Source organism: Drosophila eugracilis, unplaced genomic scaffold (genome assembly GCF_018153835.1).
Source record: "Drosophila eugracilis isolate 14026-0451.02 unplaced genomic scaffold, ASM1815383v1 contig_2153, whole genome shotgun sequence".
Taxonomy (NCBI): Eukaryota; Metazoa; Arthropoda; class Insecta; order Diptera; family Drosophilidae; genus Drosophila; species Drosophila eugracilis.
The window spans coordinates 198,674-217,181 of record NW_024573037.1 but is presented as its reverse complement, the minus strand read 5'-3'; the positions used below and the strand labels follow the sequence as shown (position 1 = coordinate 217,181).

Sequence of the window (18,508 nt, the reverse complement as noted above, 5' to 3'; positions counted from 1 at the left end):
TTTTAACTTTGAGAAAATTATAATATATATATTACTCATTCGCCATGTTGGCAAAATAATAAGAACGTGAAAATAGTAATACTTCAAATTATAAGAATTCCTATAAGATGTTTTTGGGAATATCGTTTAAGAAATATAGAAAAGACTAATAAGAAAAGACTAAGGGAATTACAAAAAATCCTTACATTCGAGTTCTTTTTAAGAGACTGATCAATCTTATAAAAAATAAGTTTAAGCTTAAGGGATTTTCTAAAAGATGACAATAATCTTACAATAGTTTCCGCTAATTTGTTTTATGAATTGTCCATCCAGCTTAAGAAATCTTACGACTGTCTGACTCATAACCTTTCTCATAAGGGCGGAGGTCGTACTTTTAGCTATCGAACGATAACGGTACTATTTGCATATAGTTACCTTTGACTCATTTTCGAGGACAGTGATAAGGTTTTGGTCATGGTCTCCATGGATTTACCTATCATGGGACATACGCGTACAGACGCTGCAGACATGTTCAGCGGGATGAGTGAGTCAAGGTGGCAGTTGCACGACTTTTTTAGATGGGTTTGTCCGTAAGCTCCGACAAACGGACGGACGGACAAATGGGTGTGCGTTTGTGTGCGTGTTTGGAGTCCGTTCAATGCTGAACGATAAGATATTGTTATCGACATTATCTCTTCGACTAATGGCAAAACCGCGGGCTTATTCGCTCACGAGAGCGCTATTTGAAAGCCTCCTGATAGAGCTCACCCCCCAACAAAAAAAAAAAAAACACTATCCCCCGAGAGAGTATCTCTGAGGATCGTATGGCCCAACGTGGTTAGACGAACCTATTGGAGAGTGCAATGCACTTGGTTATGCACGTATTTAGGGATATCTAAAAGTTGGTAAGACCCCGGTCTGGGTGTGATATAGGTACGTTATGGGTATGGCCATAGCCTATATATATATATATGCACATAAACATGCATGAAAAGGTCCGACAGGCTAGCCTATATGTATGACGGCTTTGTTAGTGGTATCGGTATCAACAATTCTTCGACAGTTTGCCGATAGATCAGTTTGCGCGTGGAAGGTCTCTCTTTCCTTTCTACACAACTTTATATATATATATATATATATATATATATAAAATATTTATATACCTATGATCCATAACGGTTCTACACATATATAAATATATACTATATTTCGCCATAAAGTTTGCTGTTTGTTTACTTGTTTGTTTGGCTAGAGGACCTCGGGTGCTATCAAAGTGCGGACCAAACGACTCAGTTCTACAATTCTAAAAACACAATTCAGTGGCCAGAAACATGGTATGTTGAACCATCAGCTAGATATATATCCTTGTGAATCAATTATATTTTAATTCATTCTCATTTCCTGCGAAAAATTTGCATAATTTGAAGTGTTCTAAGGGATTGTGTGTGTGAAAAATAGAAATAAAAACTATTTTATTTCAAAACTTTTGTTAAAATTCAGAAAACTATATTATTATCAAAACAATTGTTTAATAGTATTGGTGAAATCTTACTTATCCAGCTTTTTAATAAGCTATTTTGATTGTGAAATTCGTAGCAGTAAAACGATCTTTTGGCCTTTTAAGTGTTTGGTGATAAAAGTGCTCCCCCTCTGGAGCTCGTTAAAATCCGTATTTCTTATCGGAATTTATGGACTATAAAATGACAAGAAGATCTGAGAATAAATACGAAATTTACCTTGATCATGGTGACGAAAGGATATACTATGCATTGATTAAAAATTTGTTTAAAAAAAGTAATGAATTTAACCAATCCCAATTCAGAAACATGCCATAGCTGGAGTTTTTCAGCATTTGTCGCTCAAAAGTTCTCCGGCAACGTCGATAAGTCAGCTAAGGTGCTCGGAGCACTTAGATATACCCATAATCTTATCAGGGGTTTTTTTTTTTTTTTTTGGCAGTTTACATATAACCAGATAGATATGGGTAGGTCTCGCCGACCAAGAGAGCTCCGTCGGTGGGGAGAGATCGTGAACTGAGGATATCAGATTATGGACCCGGTTCTCTTGCACGGATACCTCAGTTTGGGAAGTACGTTTTGGGTGACGGATGGACTATGATCTCGTTGTTCGTTTGTTAAATATATAAATATATATATGTATATTGAAAGTTTCTAGTGCATTTAGCCACTTGACTGATAGGCCATCATATTTGTGTAATGCATAATAATAATGATAAACATTTGTAAGCTTTCGAGTGCATTAATTGAAATGTCCACTCGATGGGTGAAAATGTTTTCTGCCACCGGTTCTGCCCAGAACTTTGCCGCCTGCCAAAAAGTGTTGATCCCTATGAAATAAGAGTGTTTGAGCTTCGGCTATAAAATATTGATTGGTGTTACTTTACTCATCGGAATCTAACGAAGAGATTACCTGGCTAGTCGGCTATTGGGTTTCAAAAAAGCACAAAAAAAAAAAGTAAACGTTATTTCCGATAAGCAATACGACGAATTCGTGGTAACGAAGTATTCTAGAGAGATACAGAAATCGGTCAGTTTTAGTCAGTTATGCTATTGTTTCGCGTCGGTGTCACATTGTTCCCAATTCAACAAACCATATATATGAGCTTGAAGACTGTTTTTAAAGTAAAACCCATTCGCAGTGGATAATATCAAGGGAGCATTATGGGCAAGTTCTTCGAACGACTTCTTCAGAAAAGGGTGAGTTCTTGTTTATTGACATTCGATTGTGTAACATCGTCAGAAGGAACAAATACTGAACACTGTTCGTATTTTTTATATTATTGCAAAAAGCATGCCTGTATTAATTCAATTATGTCAGTGTGTGTCTCTTTATCCATCAGTTATATATGTATATATATATAAGATAAGTATGCTATAAAGAAACGTCGTTTGTCGATATGTGAGAGAGGGAAAAAGAGATAGCGTCGCTTAGATAAAGTGGATTGCAACTTTATAATCTTAGAATTCCATCACAGAATTGTCTTCTCTTGGGTTTGCAATCAAAGATTTCAAATTGGAACACGCCGTGTAAGGAAGTGTTTGGGTTTTTTCTTTAATTTCCACGATTATTATTTGGGTTAACCCCTTTGGAAATTGATTGATCGACAGCTATGGTCATTTCATGAGTCATTTTCGGAGGCTAAACGTTTTTGAACTTGGAAAATTGCAATGGTAGGTTTCCAAAGTGAATGTAATCAAAAAGTTGGTTGAATTCAAGTTCTAGATCTATAATTTTTATGAGTGCAAATGCAGTTTATCACATAAACTATCAACCTATATCAATATTTAATAGAACTTTATGGGTAATCAAGATTGTTATGGCTAAAGTGGATTACAAACTTTGTTTTACCACCTTTTACAAATGTAAGCCAACAACAATCTCCCCCAATGACTCTATTAACTTCCTGCTACAACCAAAACCGAAACTACAATTTTCCGGGGTGCATAGGAAAGCAAGTCAGTGCTAGATATTAAACAATTGGTTTTTATGAGATTTGATTTGTGTGGGACGTCATCGAATTGACAATATGGCAAATTAACTATGCACTTTGAACCTATTAGTTCCCGAATGTCTTCGTGTATAGAGAGAGAGGTGCCTACATATGTATCAACATTCGCCAACTTGAACTGGCGACGTCAATAAGTTTCGAGCTTTTATTGGATGCCCGAAGCTGAAGCTGAAGCTGTGGCGCTACAATACACAAATTTGAAGCTGTGAATGGGAATGGGAATGGGAATGGGTATTGGGGTATAGGTATATGGGATCGGAATAGCTATAGAAAATGAAGATCTAATTCTCAGTGTGAGAACGGCTTTTCACTGGCGCACATCACGCGGATCTCTTGCGGATCATTAAAAATTGTATCTAAAAGGATATCAAATGTTCCGACAGATTAAAGTGTTTTAGTGTTGATCAGAGTTAAATCTATGTAAATTTATAAGCAAATATGTAATCGTACACAGTGATATATAGTACAAACCTATAAAAAAAGAAAAAAATCAATGTGTATAACTATGTGCCACAATGATCGTAGACAGACGTGCATCATAGAACTGTTCAATTGAAGTGTTAAAATTGCCCACTTAACATCGTTTTAAGGTTATACATTTAAGTGTGCTGAGAAAAAGTCGATAAATATACAAACGTCTGTATGTGCAATTAGGGCGGACCTTAGTCGGCAAGTCAATCTTACTAAAAACTGTAAAGAAAAAGGTTAATTAACAATCAGATTAAGTTCACAGAGATTTACCTTGAAAAATACTTTCAATACCTAGGAAAATCTTAAAAAATAAAATCCATAACATAGAGGGTCCGCTCTATTGTGCATACAAAAGCTTATGTACGTCCGAATGTCGATAAATAAACAATAATTAACAATAGTCAAATAGCTATAGTGACCACATAAACCAGGCAGGTGTTTAAAAATGTGATTGCCCCAAAAAAAGAAAAACGCGAAAAACCCTCAGCGAGTATTGTTGTGAAAAAAGTTTTCTATTGCCGGGAACAATCAGTGTCCATCGCTGGATCCGTGATATAGCTTTTAAGAAGAGATGTTCTGGCGGAATAGTGGTCAAACCGCTACCAAATGCGCCAATCCTAGAATGATGAACAATGAATTTCTTTGGCCATGACCATCTGAGCGGATTTCGACGCATAGATCGAGCCACTCCGTGGGCAGATCAGGAATCGTTCCATCTTAAGGACACATTCCTATGGAATTGGCATAAGGTGTGTGTGTGTGTGTGATCTTATATTTCTATAGTAATATTCTTTGTAATTACAAGTCTATAAAGCCTATTATGCCCTTCTAAACTTTGCCATGTTACACTCAATAAAGATTTTAGGAATTTAACCATTGTTATTGGCTAAATATGGACGCTGATTCATTTGCTGGCACATAGAACAAATATTCTGATAATAAAAATGCTTATCTACATGTCTACCATATTTGTTATTCGATCGACTCTCATTAACTCTTTCCGTTGACATATTTACCCTTTCAGGGCTCCAGAGTTAGTACAATAAATGATTGGCTGCAAATACAAATTGGTGGCCCCGAGGATGTTAAGAAAAAGCGACCAAAGGGCCAAAATCGGATTAAGTCAACAAAATATACGCTGATCACATTCCTGCCACAAAATCTATTGGAACAATTTCGTAGAATTGCCAATTTCTATTTCTTAGTAATGACAATAATATCTCTTTTAATTGGTAAGTTGAATTAGCTAGTAAAGTATGAATATTAGTTAATAGAAAAATTGATATAAATTTCAATGTTTTTATTTATATTTAGATAGTCCTGTGTCTCCGATGACCTCACTTTTACCTCTGGTTTTTGTAATTGCTGTGACCGCAGCTAAACAAGGATATGAAGATATCCTGCGATATAGGACTGATAATGTGGTCAATTCCTCACCAGGTAGGCAAACTATAGACTTAAATTATAAATTATAACTAAGACAGCTTTTAAGAAAAGTAGTAACATTTTTTTATAAACTAAAACTGTCAACTAAAAAACAGAACTTGCTTTTAAGTTTTTAGTTTTTTTTCACATATTCTATAAATATTAAATAAATAAATTGTTTAGCTTCTTAGAGACATTTTTCTACTTTTTAGAAAAAATTTCCCTAATATATATGAGACGCTGCTCTTGAAGATAAAAGTATGAAATATTTTCCGATTTAAGGATTAATTTATAAATAATTTCTAAAACTACTCACCCGTTTGCAGTTACGGTGATCAGGGATGGAAAGGAGGCGATAATCAAGTCACAGGATGTTATTCCCGGAGATCTGATAGTCGTGGAGCGGGACTGTGATGTACCCTGCGATCTGGTGCTGCTACGATCCACGGATCCCCATGGCAAATGCTTCATAACCACAGCGAATTTGGATGGTGAGTCCAATCTGAAGACGTTGATGGTGCCACGTGATTTGCCCACCGTCGATATCCAAGAGATGCACAAGCTGGGCATGATCGAGTGCGAGAGTCCCACCACGGATTTGTATAGCTTCAATGGGAAAATAGAGCTGAAGGGCAGTGAAGGACGAGTGTTGCCCTTGACCGCCGAGAATGTCCTGCTGCGTGGATCAAGGGTTAAGAACACGGAGTGCGTGATTGGTTGTGCTGTATATACGGGCATGATCTCCAAGCTGCAGCTGAATAGCCGGCTCACCAGGAACAAGAATGCCACCAGTGAGACGTACATCAATCGCTTCCTAATCGTCATTCTCGTCGCCCTGATTGCGATTGTCACTTTGCTGTATTTCCTGAAGAGGTAAGTTGATCCTAAGTGATCTTTTTAAAAATATAAATGGTTAGTCGCCTGAAGAGGCTACTCAAGATTTGTTGACCATTTTAAAGCGTTGTGAAGATAAGCTCTTAAGAAAGGAATGTTTATAAATAATTGTGTAATTTTTTAATTAATTAAGGTACAACGAGCTTTTTGTGATACCCAAACTGACCTACCTGGGGGATGCGACGGACAGCTACAGTGTGAAGCAGTTCCTCCAGGACTACTTGTCCTTCCTGATCCTCTTCAACTACCTGATACCCATCTCCCTCTATGTGACCATCGAGTTGCAGCGCGTGATTGGAAGTTGGTTCATGGAATGGGACATAGAGCTCTACGAGAAGGAGACCGATCAGCCCTGCGTGGTGAATACCTCCAATCTGAACGAGGAGTTGGGACAGATCAATATACTCTTCTCGGATAAAACGGGCACGTTGACCAAAAACGAAATGAACTTCCAGCAGTGTTCGATTAATGGCAGTAAGTTTATCTTCAAGAAGACGCGACTGGAGGATGAGGAGACCAAGGCCCTCCTGGACATCAATAAGTTTAGTGTAAGTCTTTTAGGGATATATAGCTTAACCCTTTAACATATATATTTATACTTTACAGTCCAGCCAGCGTGTCTTTTTCCAAGCTCTGTCTATTTGCCATACCGTTCAGGTGGCTTCCGGATCTCTGGAGGATGCTGATGCGGGCAGCACCAAAAGGGAGCCAGTGACGGCTATTAAATCCGGTCCACCGGAGATGTACTCCATATCGGACATCACCGAGGAGAGTCACAATGCTAGTCAGCAGAGCGAGCTCAATGTGAGTCACACCATCGAAAATTCGGTGTCGGGTCATCCGAATGGTGCCAATTCAACGGCCATTTCTTCGGATGTCAATCCTCTACTGGTCTCGGATGACAGCTATGGCGTAGAGCGTCGCAAGCGTCCGGTGGTTGTGAAGAGGAGTCCCAACTTTGCCCGTTCCAATCGGATGCACAGTAGCCCCGCCAATGACTTTAATGTCAATCAGACTGACCTCAATGGTGCCACAAATGGAGTGGACACCACTCCCAATTTTCGACCCATTTCACTGCAATTTCGACGTTCTACCTCAGAGAAGGATCTGCAACAGTCCTGGGAAGCTCCAAATGGTCAAGCGCCTGGCCATCGGAGGGCTCACTCCTATGGAGCGCCCAATGCCTACCTCACAAATCCAAATACTGTCATCACACCGCCCGCCGGTGTCATATTCCGATCGCCGAGCACCACTTCCCGGGAATCCTATGCAGCACCCACATTCACCAGGCAGCCCACTATCCTGGTTCGTGCCGAATCGCAGCGTAGGAAAAACGAAATCCGTGATTTCATATTGTAAGTAGGGATTTTTTCAGTTTAATGGAAAGATTTTAAGATTGTTTTTACACTTCACAGCACCTTGGACTACCAGGCCTCCAGTCCCGATGAGAAGGCTTTGGTGGAGGCCTGCGCTAACTTAGGCATGGTCTACACCGGCGACGATGACGAGACTCTCCGGGTGCGCATTGTTCCTCCGCATATGGACTACAAGCGACCGTTTGCCAAGCCCAAGGAGGAGACTTTCCAGCGTCTCCATGTCCTGGAATTCACATCGGATCGTAAGCGGATGAGTGTCATTGTACGGGATACGGATGGCAAGAAGTGGATCTATACTAAGGGCGCCGAAAGCTATGTTTTTCCGCTGTGTGCCAATAGTTCGGCGGATTTGGTCTCGAAGACGGATGCTCATATCAGTGATTTCGCACGACTTGGCTTGCGGACACTGGCCATTGCCCGGCGATTGATTGCTGAGGAAGAGTACCAGGACTTCCTTGTTGAGCTGGCCCAGGCCAATAGCTCATTGGAGAATCGAAAGCAGCTCAGCGAGGAGTGTTACTCGAAAATCGAAAGCAGTGAGTATTAAAAACTAATTTAAGTTTGGGTATATAACTAATGTTACCTGTTCCTTTCCAAGATCTGGATCTTCTGGGTGCCACAGCTGTCGAGGACGCCCTGCAGGACGACGTGGCGGATACGTTGGTTTCCCTGCAGGCGGCTGGCATTAAGATTTGGGTGCTGACTGGTGATAAGGTAGAGACTGCACTGAACATAGCCCTGTCATGTGGTCACATTCCGCCCGATGCCAAGAAATACTTCATCATCGACTGCAAAAACAGGGAGGAGATGCTGCTGCATCTGAACGCACTGGATCGGGAGATTATCTTTGGCATCGGGCAGGAGTGCGCCCTGCTGATCGATGGCAAGAGCCTGGGTGTGGCCTTGTCTGAGGCCAGCACAGAGTTCCGGGACGTAGCCGTCAAGTGCACGGCCGTTTTGTGCTGTCGCCTGAGCCCGCTGCAGAAAAGTGAGGTGGTGTCACTGATCAAGTCCTCCAATGAGAACTATAATACAGCTTCCATTGGCGATGGAGCCAATGATGTTTCGATGATCCAGGAGGCCCATGTGGGCATCGGTATAATGGGACGCGAAGGCAGACAAGCGGCACGATGTGCTGACTTTGCCTTTGCCAAGTTTTGTATGCTAAAGAGACTGCTTCTCGTCCATGGTCACTACCATAGTGTTAGACTATCCCTGTTGGTCCTGTACTTTTTCTACAAGAACATCGTCTTCATGGGCATCATGTTCCTGTTCCAGTTCCACACACTGTTCTCCTCGTCCTCCGTCTACGATTCACTTTTCCTGACTTTGTACAATGTGATATACACCTCGCTGCCCATTTTGTTCATAGCTATCTCCGAGAAGCCATACACTGAGGAGAAGCTGATGAGGTAATTATATGTCTGTAATTTTTGAAATATATATTAGTTAATATTAATATTATATCCTATATCATTCACAGAACACCACAGCTTTATAAAAAGAACACGGACAATAAGCAACTTCATTGGCCTTACTTCCTGATGTGGGTCATATTTGCCATCTACCATTCGGTCATCATTTTCTACTTTGCCTTCTGCCTTTTCTCGTACAACAACGTGATCCTAAACTACGGCCAGACGGTGGCCTTCTCCTGCTTCGGAACCCTGCTTATGTGGACAGTGGTGGTTGTGGTTAACCTCAAGCTTTGGCTAGAGTCCATGTATCTGTCGTTTTGGTACATCTTCACAATAATCATTTCCATTTTGGGTTTTGTGATCACAACGGTTATCTACAATGTTATCAATCTGTAAGTAATTTTTGTTTAAAATCTAAAATTATATCGAATTTATAAAATTCTTTCGCAGGGACTACGATACCGACATTTATTGGGCTTATAACAATCTGTTGGCCTCTTTGCCCGTTTGGTTGTGGATCCTGTTGACCAGTGTGGCCTGTTTGATACCCGACTATACCATCCGAATGCTCCAGAGGGCACTCAATATCAAGAGTTTCAGTATTTTCCCCGGAAAACAGCGAAAACTTAAAATGCGTGAAAAATTTGAGTCCACATATTTGTAAAACGACTCTAGGCTATAGTTTTTATACCCCTAATTTATTTATTTCCTTTATGTATACATTTTTTTTTTTGTTAGATAAAAAGAAATTTTGTTGAAAGACTCGAAACTTGTTTTTTATTTTTTATTTCCCTTGAGATACAAAAATATCTCAAATTCTGGCAGAGAACCTTGAAAACGTATGCTATAAGCTGCAATCAACATTTTATGCTGATAACATTTTTATCACAATTCTGGAACTTTTATTTAAAGGGTTGGGGTAGTTATGGTTTAAAAGATTGAAATATTTGGAAAGTAAGTGAAATGGAAACTTAAAAAGTTCGAATTCCAAAAGATAAAGCTAATACGTTGAGTTTAAGTTAATTTTTGAAACCCAAAAGAGATATACGCCATCTTCCGATAAGTAAAACTGGGGCAAGTCCAATAAATGGAATTTCCTGGCCTGCGTAGAGCACCTGTTATGGCGACCAGACCCACTGCCACGCCCACCAGCTAGCCCCTCACATCATAATGTTATCTGGTTGATGGCGTCGTTCCCATTTGCATTGCTGAGGCAATACCGAAAGTTTTGATTGTGGGACCGTTTTTATTGATAATGATATCTCACATTCCGCACATATACTCCCATATATATACATATATATATATATTTGAACAATGGATGAGATATGAGCGTTTTGCAGGTACACATATAGGTAGTAGGCCCATTCGCTGGGAGATCGAGAACGATTTTAGTGGACATTTGGTGGCTGTGTTTTATGGTCGACAAAAGTGGGGGAAAAAAGAGTTTGCCAAGTTAGTGGTCAAAGCGATACGTTTAGTTCTCGCTGGTCGTTATAATCACACCAAATGGGGGTGCTATCAGTTGTCATATAGATTTCATGGACGCCCTAATGCTAACACATGTGCAAAGCTATATCTAAACCACGTCTGTGTGCCGCGTATGACTATGCCGAAGGAAATTCTTAATCATTTTCGGCTGAGTTTAGTGTGCATAGGGCGGTACTCGCAGTGCCAGAATATTTACTGATCACAAGTTTCAATATATAGTTGTTTTCCACATTTTTTTCTCCTATTTTCTAAATCTATATCATGTCTTTAACAAAGACATCGTCAAGAAAGGATCTAACGGATCAAAATTTAATACCCATCCAGCCAAAATCGACGACCATAGTCAAGTATGAGAAGTCCTCGTGCCTCTTCTGCAACGAATGGTTCGATGCCCAAACATTCACGGTTATAATCGCCCAACTTTTCAGTCCACCTTTGATTACTATTACATTACTCCCCTTTGGATGCGACTGCAGGAACACCTGATCCACTGCGGCCAGGTTTTGGAGGAGTGTCCCAACGGCTGTCAGGCCTTCATACCGCGCATCCGTATGCGTTCTCATCTGAAGGAGTGTCCCCGGACGAATCAACAGAATCTAAGTAACCAACAGCGTTTGAGTGTCAGCATGGATCGTTTGGATCGTCAATCGGATCAGCGTCTTCTGGTCATCGAACAGGATGTGGGCACCATTCGTTCTGTTCTTAACGAGGAGATTCGTCAGCGTCTGCACTTGATCACCGATGTGGGTAATATCCGGAAACAGAATCAAGTTGTCGAGGATTGGACCCGTGACACTGAAAGGGCAATAGATGATCTGCGTCGTCAGATGGAAGAGGAGACTGCCCGGAAAGCCTTTGCCATCGAACAGAACCAGCTTGATGTCCAATACTGCTGTGATGTCACCCAGGTGAGTAAGACGGGTATTACCAAAGTCAACATGAAAACAAAGGCAATAAATAAGGGGTTAAAATAGATATAAGTATATAGATAATGAAGTATAAGCAGTTTCGCTTTTTCAAATAGTTTATCTTTTTCATCCCTAGTCCTTGAAGGAGCAAGTCGAGACCAGGCTGGATGAGGCTCAAAAGTTGGTTAACCAGCTCTCGGCGGACGTGACCCTTCATCAGAACCAGCTTAATGACAATATTCTAAAACTGGAGGAATTGATCTTTGAAAACGAAAGACTAAACAGGTGACTAAAGATGAAGACATAACTTGACAGCCTTCTAATAATCAAAAACGTAGAGAAAAGTTCTTTCAGATTGAGGAATTTCTGCAGCAGATCAATGAGGACATCAAAACTAGGCTAGGAAATAGTGATTATGTTACGTCCAAGCAGGCAACATTGGATTACGAGGTGAAAAATGTTAAGAATATTGTTTGCGAAACAGAAGAACGCTGCGATAAACTGGATAGAGCCCTTCATCAGACCATGCAGAATCTATCGGACTTGGAGACACAAATGGCCATGCAGCAGCGCATTGCTAGTGTTCAGAATATAAGGGGTATATATTTGAATCTTTACTAGAGATATATTTCCTTATATTATATATATTTAAAGGCCACCTGATCTGGCGCATCAAGGACTATTCCAAGAAACTAGACGAGTCCAAGCAGTACGACACCATTCTGCACAGTGCCATGTTCTCCAATAAAGCCTTTAGCTATGCTCTACGGGTGAGTTAAGATCTGATCTTGCTAAGATATCAAATTGATATATACATACCATGACCAGCTGGATATATACCTAAATGGCAAGGGCACCTGGAAGGGTAGGAATATGATTGCCTGCCTCAATGTCCTATCCGGGGAGTACGATCCACTATTGGCCTGGCCATGTCGTCTGCAGGCCGAGATCATTATCCGTGATCAGAGCTCGAATGCTGCTGATGCCGAGGATTATGTGAAAACCATCTTTGTACGCAAGAAGAGTGATGATTTTATCCAAAGCAATCAGTATTTCCATATACCCCACAAGGTGATTACCAGTCGTAATTATCTTCGCAATGATTCCATGTTTATCGAGGTTCGAGTTCTTAAATAATAATTGGGCTTGAAATACATTTACCTTGCAAAAGAAAACAATGACAAGACAATGAAAAATCCCATTGATATATAATACGTACATACATATATATTATAATAATAATAATTTATTCCATTGAGAGCAAACTAGAATTTTTAGAAAAACATCCGCTTAAAAACACGAATAGTATGTGTATAGGTGTATAAGTGAATACAAATCGATTTAAAGTTTCAATATGCATATATATTTTTAGTGTATGTTTTTAAAAGTTTTTTCCTTGCAGTTTGCAGTTTCTTTTTATTATGTTTTAAATGCTTTTGAAATAGGCAATAGAGTTACATTTGAGGCACTGTCGAGACGAAGTCGGTAGGTAGAAAGCGTAGTTTTTTATTGCAACATTTATGTGGTCATTCGATAAAAAATATTAGCAAATTGTTTGGTTTTTTACAAACATCTTTAACGACAGGAACTTCATTAATATTTTGTCTTTCCGAGCGCATTTTACAATACAAGAGGTCTTTTAATAATAATAAAAAAAAAAAGAACCAACATACAAATACAACACTTACTGACCGTGGTTCTGGTGTGTTTTTCTACATTTTCTTTAAGAGGTATCAATTTGTCGAAGGGACGCGGGATGTCTGTCCTTCCATCCCATTCAGGTAATATTTGTGAGCACTTAAAGTCTACATAACTGGGTCATAATTGTTTGGCTCCCTTGGCGTGTATGTTGTATGTATGTTAATGAGCGAATATATAGAAAATATAATACATATTCGTATAATTGAATTCAAGTTCGATTTGGTTTGATTAATAAATATATATATGGAGATTCTTAAGAGGAGCGCTGTTCACCAACGAGGGCATAAAGGGCGTGCTTGTAATGGCCCGAAGTATCGCCCTGAAAATGGATATATATATATATGAGTTTATCTGAAGGGTTAAGTTTACAATATATTCTCACCTTGATCCAGCTCTTTAAGGACTTGCCGTATAGACGCTCAAAAGCCACCTTAATGTCTGTCATATCGATCTGAAAGTATCATTACCATTAGTTTAGCTAAGGAGTACTATATAGATTTGGATATAGATATACCTCGCTCCTTGTGATGATGACACGGATCAACTGGGTGTCATTGGTACCGATTCCAGCCATCGCCTTGTGCAAACGCGAGGCAAAGTATTCGGCCTTGTTGGTGACACACCTGTAGATGGCAATCAGGCCCTCCATAACATCGCCGGAGAACTCCTTCTTGATGGCCTTCTCCAGCGAGTGACCAGTCATACTCTCATACTCTTGGAATATCTATAAAGGAAGAAGGTTAATAAGGATTTCTCCATACCATGTTTTCCTACATACCATTTTCAATTGCTGATAGTTCCTCTGGCAGAGGATCATGTTGAACATGCTCTCATCGGTGCCGACACGCAGTTCACCTGCCTTCAGCAACTCTCTGGCATCGTTCTTGGCCGCATTGGGATCCACGCGTCCACTTTCATCCCGCGCCGCTGTACACAAGGATGTGAGCAGCCGCTTGAAGTTGCCCGAGGTCTCCGACTTCAGTTCGGATTCCAAATGGGCGCCGTACACTACATGATTGTCAAATAAAAACTAAAATTAGTATCTTCTTCAGAGGATTTATGAGATCTATAAACCCACATCGTAAGTACTGGTTTTTGATCGTATAGATCTCCATGTTGGACAGCGTGCAGAGGATCTCGATGAGTACTTCCTCGTCGGTGCCAAGTCCAGCCATGGCATCATTCAGCTCGGCACAATAGTAGTCCACAATGGGACGCAACAGGCCGACGAGGAGCTTCTCAAAGTTACCACTGGTCTCCGACTTGATGTCCTCGATAAGATCCTTGCCGAAATGGGTCTTGAACTGGCGCTGGATCTCCTGGCGCTGTTCATTCGAACGCCGGCAGATGATGTTAATCAGGGCATCCTCATCCGTGCCAAAGCCCTTCATCGCCTTGCGCAAGTCATGGGCATCCTTGACGGGATCAAAGCCCTGGGCGGGCACCACAGTGGGAGTTCCCTGGAAAAGTCAATCGAAAATCTATTAAAATAAGTTAGGATTAGGTGATCTTTAAAGATGATTAATGTCTGGAAATCGAATTTAGTATTTTAACCCGCCCAGGGGAGAATCTAGTTGGGTTATGAGAGTGCGGTTGGTGTGGCCAAGCAGCGGGGTACGCAGGAAGGATTATAAAGTTATTTTTAAATATCAAATTATTATGAATATTAAGCAATTAACAATAAAAGTAAAAAAGGTCTAAAAAAAACAAAGCATTTTAGACAATATTTAAATAAAATGAACTAAAAATCCCCAGTGTAGAAAGACCTGCGTACGCCACAGTGGCCATTAGTTGATGACCAACCTCTCTGTGAGCTGTGAGTGACCGATGCGCGTGCCCCTGACCATTCCCATGCCCCTGTCCATGCCCATAACCCTGCCCATGTCCATGTCCTTGTCCATGTCCTTGTCCTTGTCCTTGTCCTTGTCCATGTCCCTGTCCGTTTCCATAGCCATAGCCTGCATCAAATCCGGCTGTCATGGCTGGTGTATATCCACGATCCGTGGGATAGGGACTATTCGAAAAAGGTTGCTGCTGCTGCTGATGATGCAACGGCGGAGGATATTGTGATGGATACGGATTTGCACTGGGATATGGTGGATAGGATGGTGTGGCTGACGGATATGGTGCCGACATTGGTGGATATGGAGCTGGAGCACCGCCACCCTGTTGGCCAGGATATTGATAGTGCTGTTGTTGTTGGTGCATTTGGGACGATGGCTGTGAGTATGGGTGTGGCTGGGAGGAGGGTGGTGGGTATGGCGAGTTCTGCTGCATCGGTGGCACCCAACCAGCTCCAAAGGGCGCCCGTGGTGGCTCGTGGTGGTGGTTAGTGGAGGTAGGGGGGTGCGATGGCATTCCAGAACCCTATAAAAGTCAAAAAATTTACAATTCAAGTTGAGCTTAGGTTTTACAGAGCTCATGATAAAGAGTAGGTAAAGAAAAATTAAGCACAATTTTTGAATATTCACCCAGAAAAAAGTATAAATATATAAAATATTAAAATTAATATTTCAAACTAAAATCAGTATACTAGAAATTAATTTTGAGAACTAAAACATTGTTTAAAATGATGATTGATGCTTTAGAAACTAAAATCTAAGGGAAAAAATTGAAAACTTACGAAGGGATACATTATGAGGGAGATTCTATTCTGTGGGGAGTTTCCGGTGATTGAGATTCAGTACTGGAATAAGCAAAAATAGGAACAGCAGGGTTTTCATTAAAATCAAAATATTTACACATATGTACATACATAGGCTATGGTTATTGTTTCTATATTTAATCAGTTGCTATGATCAACATACTTATTTGCCTACCAAACACATAAGCATATCTTTAGACAAACTGCAAATACATATTCATACATAGCTAACAATATGTTCATATATACTCTAACAATATATAACAATTGGTGCTAATAGCATGTGGAGCATGAGCCGGAAATTTTCAAACCCTTTACTTAACAAAATGTGCTAATAAATAAGTTTTGGGGATAGGCCTTTGACGTTTGGAAGTTTTTTTACAAGTAAAGTTGGTCAAAACTCTAGTTCTAGTTATGAATCAGAAAAATATGTTACATGTTAGTATTATTTATAAGCCTGTTAGCAGGAAATGTCAGTTACATCTGATAAAGGCATCCGGCAATACTTGAGACGAGATAAAAGTATAAAACTGTGGGGAACAACCCAAAGTATAAATTTTATTGCTCATATTTAATTTGTCAAAGGGAAAATTTTGTTTAAAAAGTTTTTTGATTTTTGTACCATAAGCCCAAATCATTTTCATTGGCCTTTAAAAGTTTCGCCAGCCCAGCCCAGCGAAAGTAAATAAACTTTCGCGAATTGTAAGTTACACCCATTTCGGAATATATATACATATGTAGATATATATATATATAGTTATAAGGAAGTCAAACCTTTTTTCTTTGCCTCATTTGTTGATTTGGCTCATGCTAATACTTAGCTTAGTGACTTTTGTCATGCAAACTTAAAAGACACAGGATTTAGCCTTGGATACGTTTCCTTTTTATATATATACGTATATCGTATTAGGTATGTACTATATATATACATTATAAGTCATGTACTTTCCCTCTGTAGGCTAATATTCAGGGGTCATGCGTGATACATTAATGGTTGCCTTTTTTTTGCCCAGACACATGGACGCCAGCGATTTTATGGGAATGGCAACAAATGTTTGGCATTGAAAGTAAAAGCTAGAGAAAATATTTGGACAAAGGTATCATGTTTTCTTTTTGGTTTATAGAAGAAAGATACTAAATTTGAAACTGATAAGCCTAACTGGATAACTCATATATTATTACTAAAATTTGCATATAAAAAACCTCAGAAGCTTCTTTTCGGAAAACCAAATCAAATACGTCAAAGATGAACAAATTTGAAGTCGCGATAACGTCAAAGAACGTTACCCTGTAATTTGCAAATCATTATCATTGAAAAGCTGATTCTGTTTTGCTCTGAAAACAGAATCTTTTGCTTACTTTAGATGATTCATCTTACACTTAAGCCCACGTCAACAAAGTTTCCCCGTGCGCATACATAAGTATCTATGTATATCAATTGAGTCATGCTTTTACGAATGGATCACGTGAAAAAATGTTTGGGATTTTTGGGATTCATAGTTATAAATAGCTAAGCACGTGTAAGAATCATTCAATCGTGAGAAAAACAAAAGATTGATAAGCTTGAGTTTTTTTTTTGATATTTAATACAAAGCTTGAGTTCATTGAACTCTTTTTGTTTATTTTCAAATTATATATGAAAATAAAATTGATAAGTTATCTTCTATTTTGGATTATTTTCAATATACTAAAATGAAAATCGATATATTTCTCATTAGGAAAGTAGCAAAATCTCTCTCTGATATAGTTTTCTTGCAAAATTTGTATTTCGCAATAACCGGTAGGTATGATTTTTTGAATTATTGACATAGTCATAAGATACGTCAATAAATCCAAGACGGTTTGAGTGGGATGGTCGACTTGTAATGACGTAGATGCGCAGAAAAGAGGGCTCATTAGGAAGAAAATATCAATATTTTATGGGATGAGATAAAATATTGAATATACATCAAAAAGAAAAACTTTAATTCTGGCATAGTTGAAAAGTTTTTGGTTTTTTTTCTCCAATTGTGATCTATATTTCTGGGTCGTACGCATACAGACAAGCAAACATTCCTAAGTATGGGTTTATATTAAACCGACATCGACATTGGCTCTATCATAATGTTATAGATGGTAATTATTTACTGGCAAGGTCGCAAATCAACAGATGGATATAACGCATACAGATGCACCACATGAACACGTGTCATGAGTACCGGTGTGTGAGTGTGTATCTGTCTACGTGCACTTTGAGATATAATTGTATCTTTGTATCTTTGTATCTGAAGATACCAAACGAAAGTTTCTATTGCCGTTACCCCTCAGCCAGTCGTACGAGCTATATGTATTATCCGCTCAGTAGATACACACAATCTTTAAAAAATTAACTTAATTTATAAGTTCACTTCTTAATGTAAAGAACACCATAAAAATACGTTGATTATTACTAAAAAGAGGTTGGGGGAGTGTTTGGGGGAAATTAGAATACTTTTAATTACTTTAAGTATCAGAAAACGCGACGACGGCACTGTGCGAGTATTTTGTAATGCCGAGACGATTTTATCAACTGACTTACCGCCAGGGCGGGACAACTACCTGTTGTTTCTTTGATAGCTCGAATCGTTCAGTTATAATCGATAACATATCGACAGACATCGAATACATATTCGATATATGTGTTTGCTCATATT

The 18,508-nt window shown here is 39.4% G+C and overlaps 3 protein-coding genes across 6 annotated transcripts; 2 read left to right on the top strand and 1 right to left on the bottom strand.

The window, feature by feature from the left end:
* The first annotated feature begins 1,990 nt into the window (after positions 1-1,990).
* On the top strand, positions 1,991-9,855 carry LOC108102937 (phospholipid-transporting ATPase IF). 2 transcript variants are annotated; one of them, XM_017208201.2, is made up of 10 exons: positions 1,991-2,696; positions 5,004-5,211; positions 5,294-5,419; positions 5,731-6,277; positions 6,432-6,846; positions 6,905-7,653; positions 7,714-8,210; positions 8,273-9,086; positions 9,158-9,484; positions 9,543-9,855. In XM_017208201.2, exons 1-10 carry the CDS (start codon positions 2,661-2,663, stop codon positions 9,754-9,756), a joined length of 3,933 nt encoding a protein of 1,310 aa, XP_017063690.1. In that variant the 5' UTR covers positions 1,991-2,660; the 3' UTR covers positions 9,757-9,855. The 2 variants fall into 2 exon arrangements, with proteins under 2 accessions (XP_017063690.1, XP_017063689.1); XM_017208200.2 differs by lacking the exon at positions 1,991-2,696 and adding an exon at positions 4,597-4,728.
* Positions 9,856-10,448: 593 nt separating this feature from the next.
* On the top strand, positions 10,449-13,187 carry LOC108102944 (TNF receptor-associated factor 3). Of its 2 annotated transcripts, none has more exons than XM_017208215.2 (6): positions 10,449-10,988; positions 11,060-11,491; positions 11,628-11,776; positions 11,830-12,089; positions 12,146-12,261; positions 12,320-13,187. In XM_017208215.2, exons 1-6 carry the CDS (start codon positions 10,845-10,847, stop codon positions 12,626-12,628), a joined length of 1,410 nt encoding a protein of 469 aa, XP_017063704.1. In that variant the 5' UTR covers positions 10,449-10,844; the 3' UTR covers positions 12,629-13,187. The 2 variants fall into 2 exon arrangements, with proteins under 2 accessions (XP_017063704.1, XP_017063705.1); XM_017208216.2 differs by having other exon boundaries at positions 10,853-10,930; positions 11,012-11,491.
* On the bottom strand, positions 12,982-18,405 carry LOC108102943 (annexin B11). 2 transcript variants are annotated; one of them, XM_017208213.2, is made up of 8 exons: positions 18,317-18,405; positions 15,816-15,878; positions 14,996-15,559; positions 14,271-14,652; positions 13,971-14,200; positions 13,707-13,916; positions 13,575-13,643; positions 12,982-13,511 (listed from the first exon to the last, which is right to left on the bottom strand). In XM_017208213.2, the coding sequence occupies exons 2-8, from the start codon at positions 15,825-15,827 to the stop codon at positions 13,446-13,448; spliced, it is 1,533 nt and encodes a 510-aa protein (XP_017063702.1). In that variant the 5' UTR covers positions 15,828-15,878; positions 18,317-18,405; the 3' UTR covers positions 12,982-13,445. The 2 variants fall into 2 exon arrangements, with proteins under 2 accessions (XP_017063702.1, XP_017063703.1); XM_017208214.2 differs by lacking the exon at positions 14,996-15,559.
* Between the last annotated feature and the right edge of the window lie 103 nt (positions 18,406-18,508).

Bases quoted from the DNA above. Each gene is read 5' to 3' on its own strand.
- LOC108102937 (XM_017208200.2), top strand. From the start codon at position 4,612: ATGAATTTCTTTGGCCATGACCATCTGAGCGGATTTCGACGCATAGAT. The intron at 8,211-8,272 runs GTGAGTATTAAA...TTCCTTTCCAAG, and splicing joins TTACTCGAAAATCGAAAGCA to ATCTGGATCTTCTGGGTGCC. The intron at 9,485-9,542 runs GTAAGTAATTTT...ATTCTTTCGCAG, and splicing joins ATCTACAATGTTATCAATCT to GGACTACGATACCGACATTT.
- LOC108102943 (XM_017208213.2), bottom strand. The intron at 14,653-14,995 runs GTTGGTCATCAA...TGACTTTTCCAG, and splicing joins CACTCACAGCTCACAGAGAG to GGAACTCCCACTGTGGTGCC. The intron at 13,644-13,706 runs GTATATCTATAT...TGATACTTTCAG, and splicing joins TCATCATCACAAGGAGCGAG to ATCGATATGACAGACATTAA.
- LOC108102944 (XM_017208215.2), top strand. From the start codon at position 10,845: ATGTCTTTAACAAAGACATCGTCAAGAAAGGATCTAACGGATCAAAAT. The intron at 12,090-12,145 runs GTATATATTTGA...ATATATTTAAAG, and splicing joins TAGTGTTCAGAATATAAGGG to GCCACCTGATCTGGCGCATC. The intron at 12,262-12,319 runs GTGAGTTAAGAT...TACCATGACCAG, and splicing joins CCTTTAGCTATGCTCTACGG to CTGGATATATACCTAAATGG.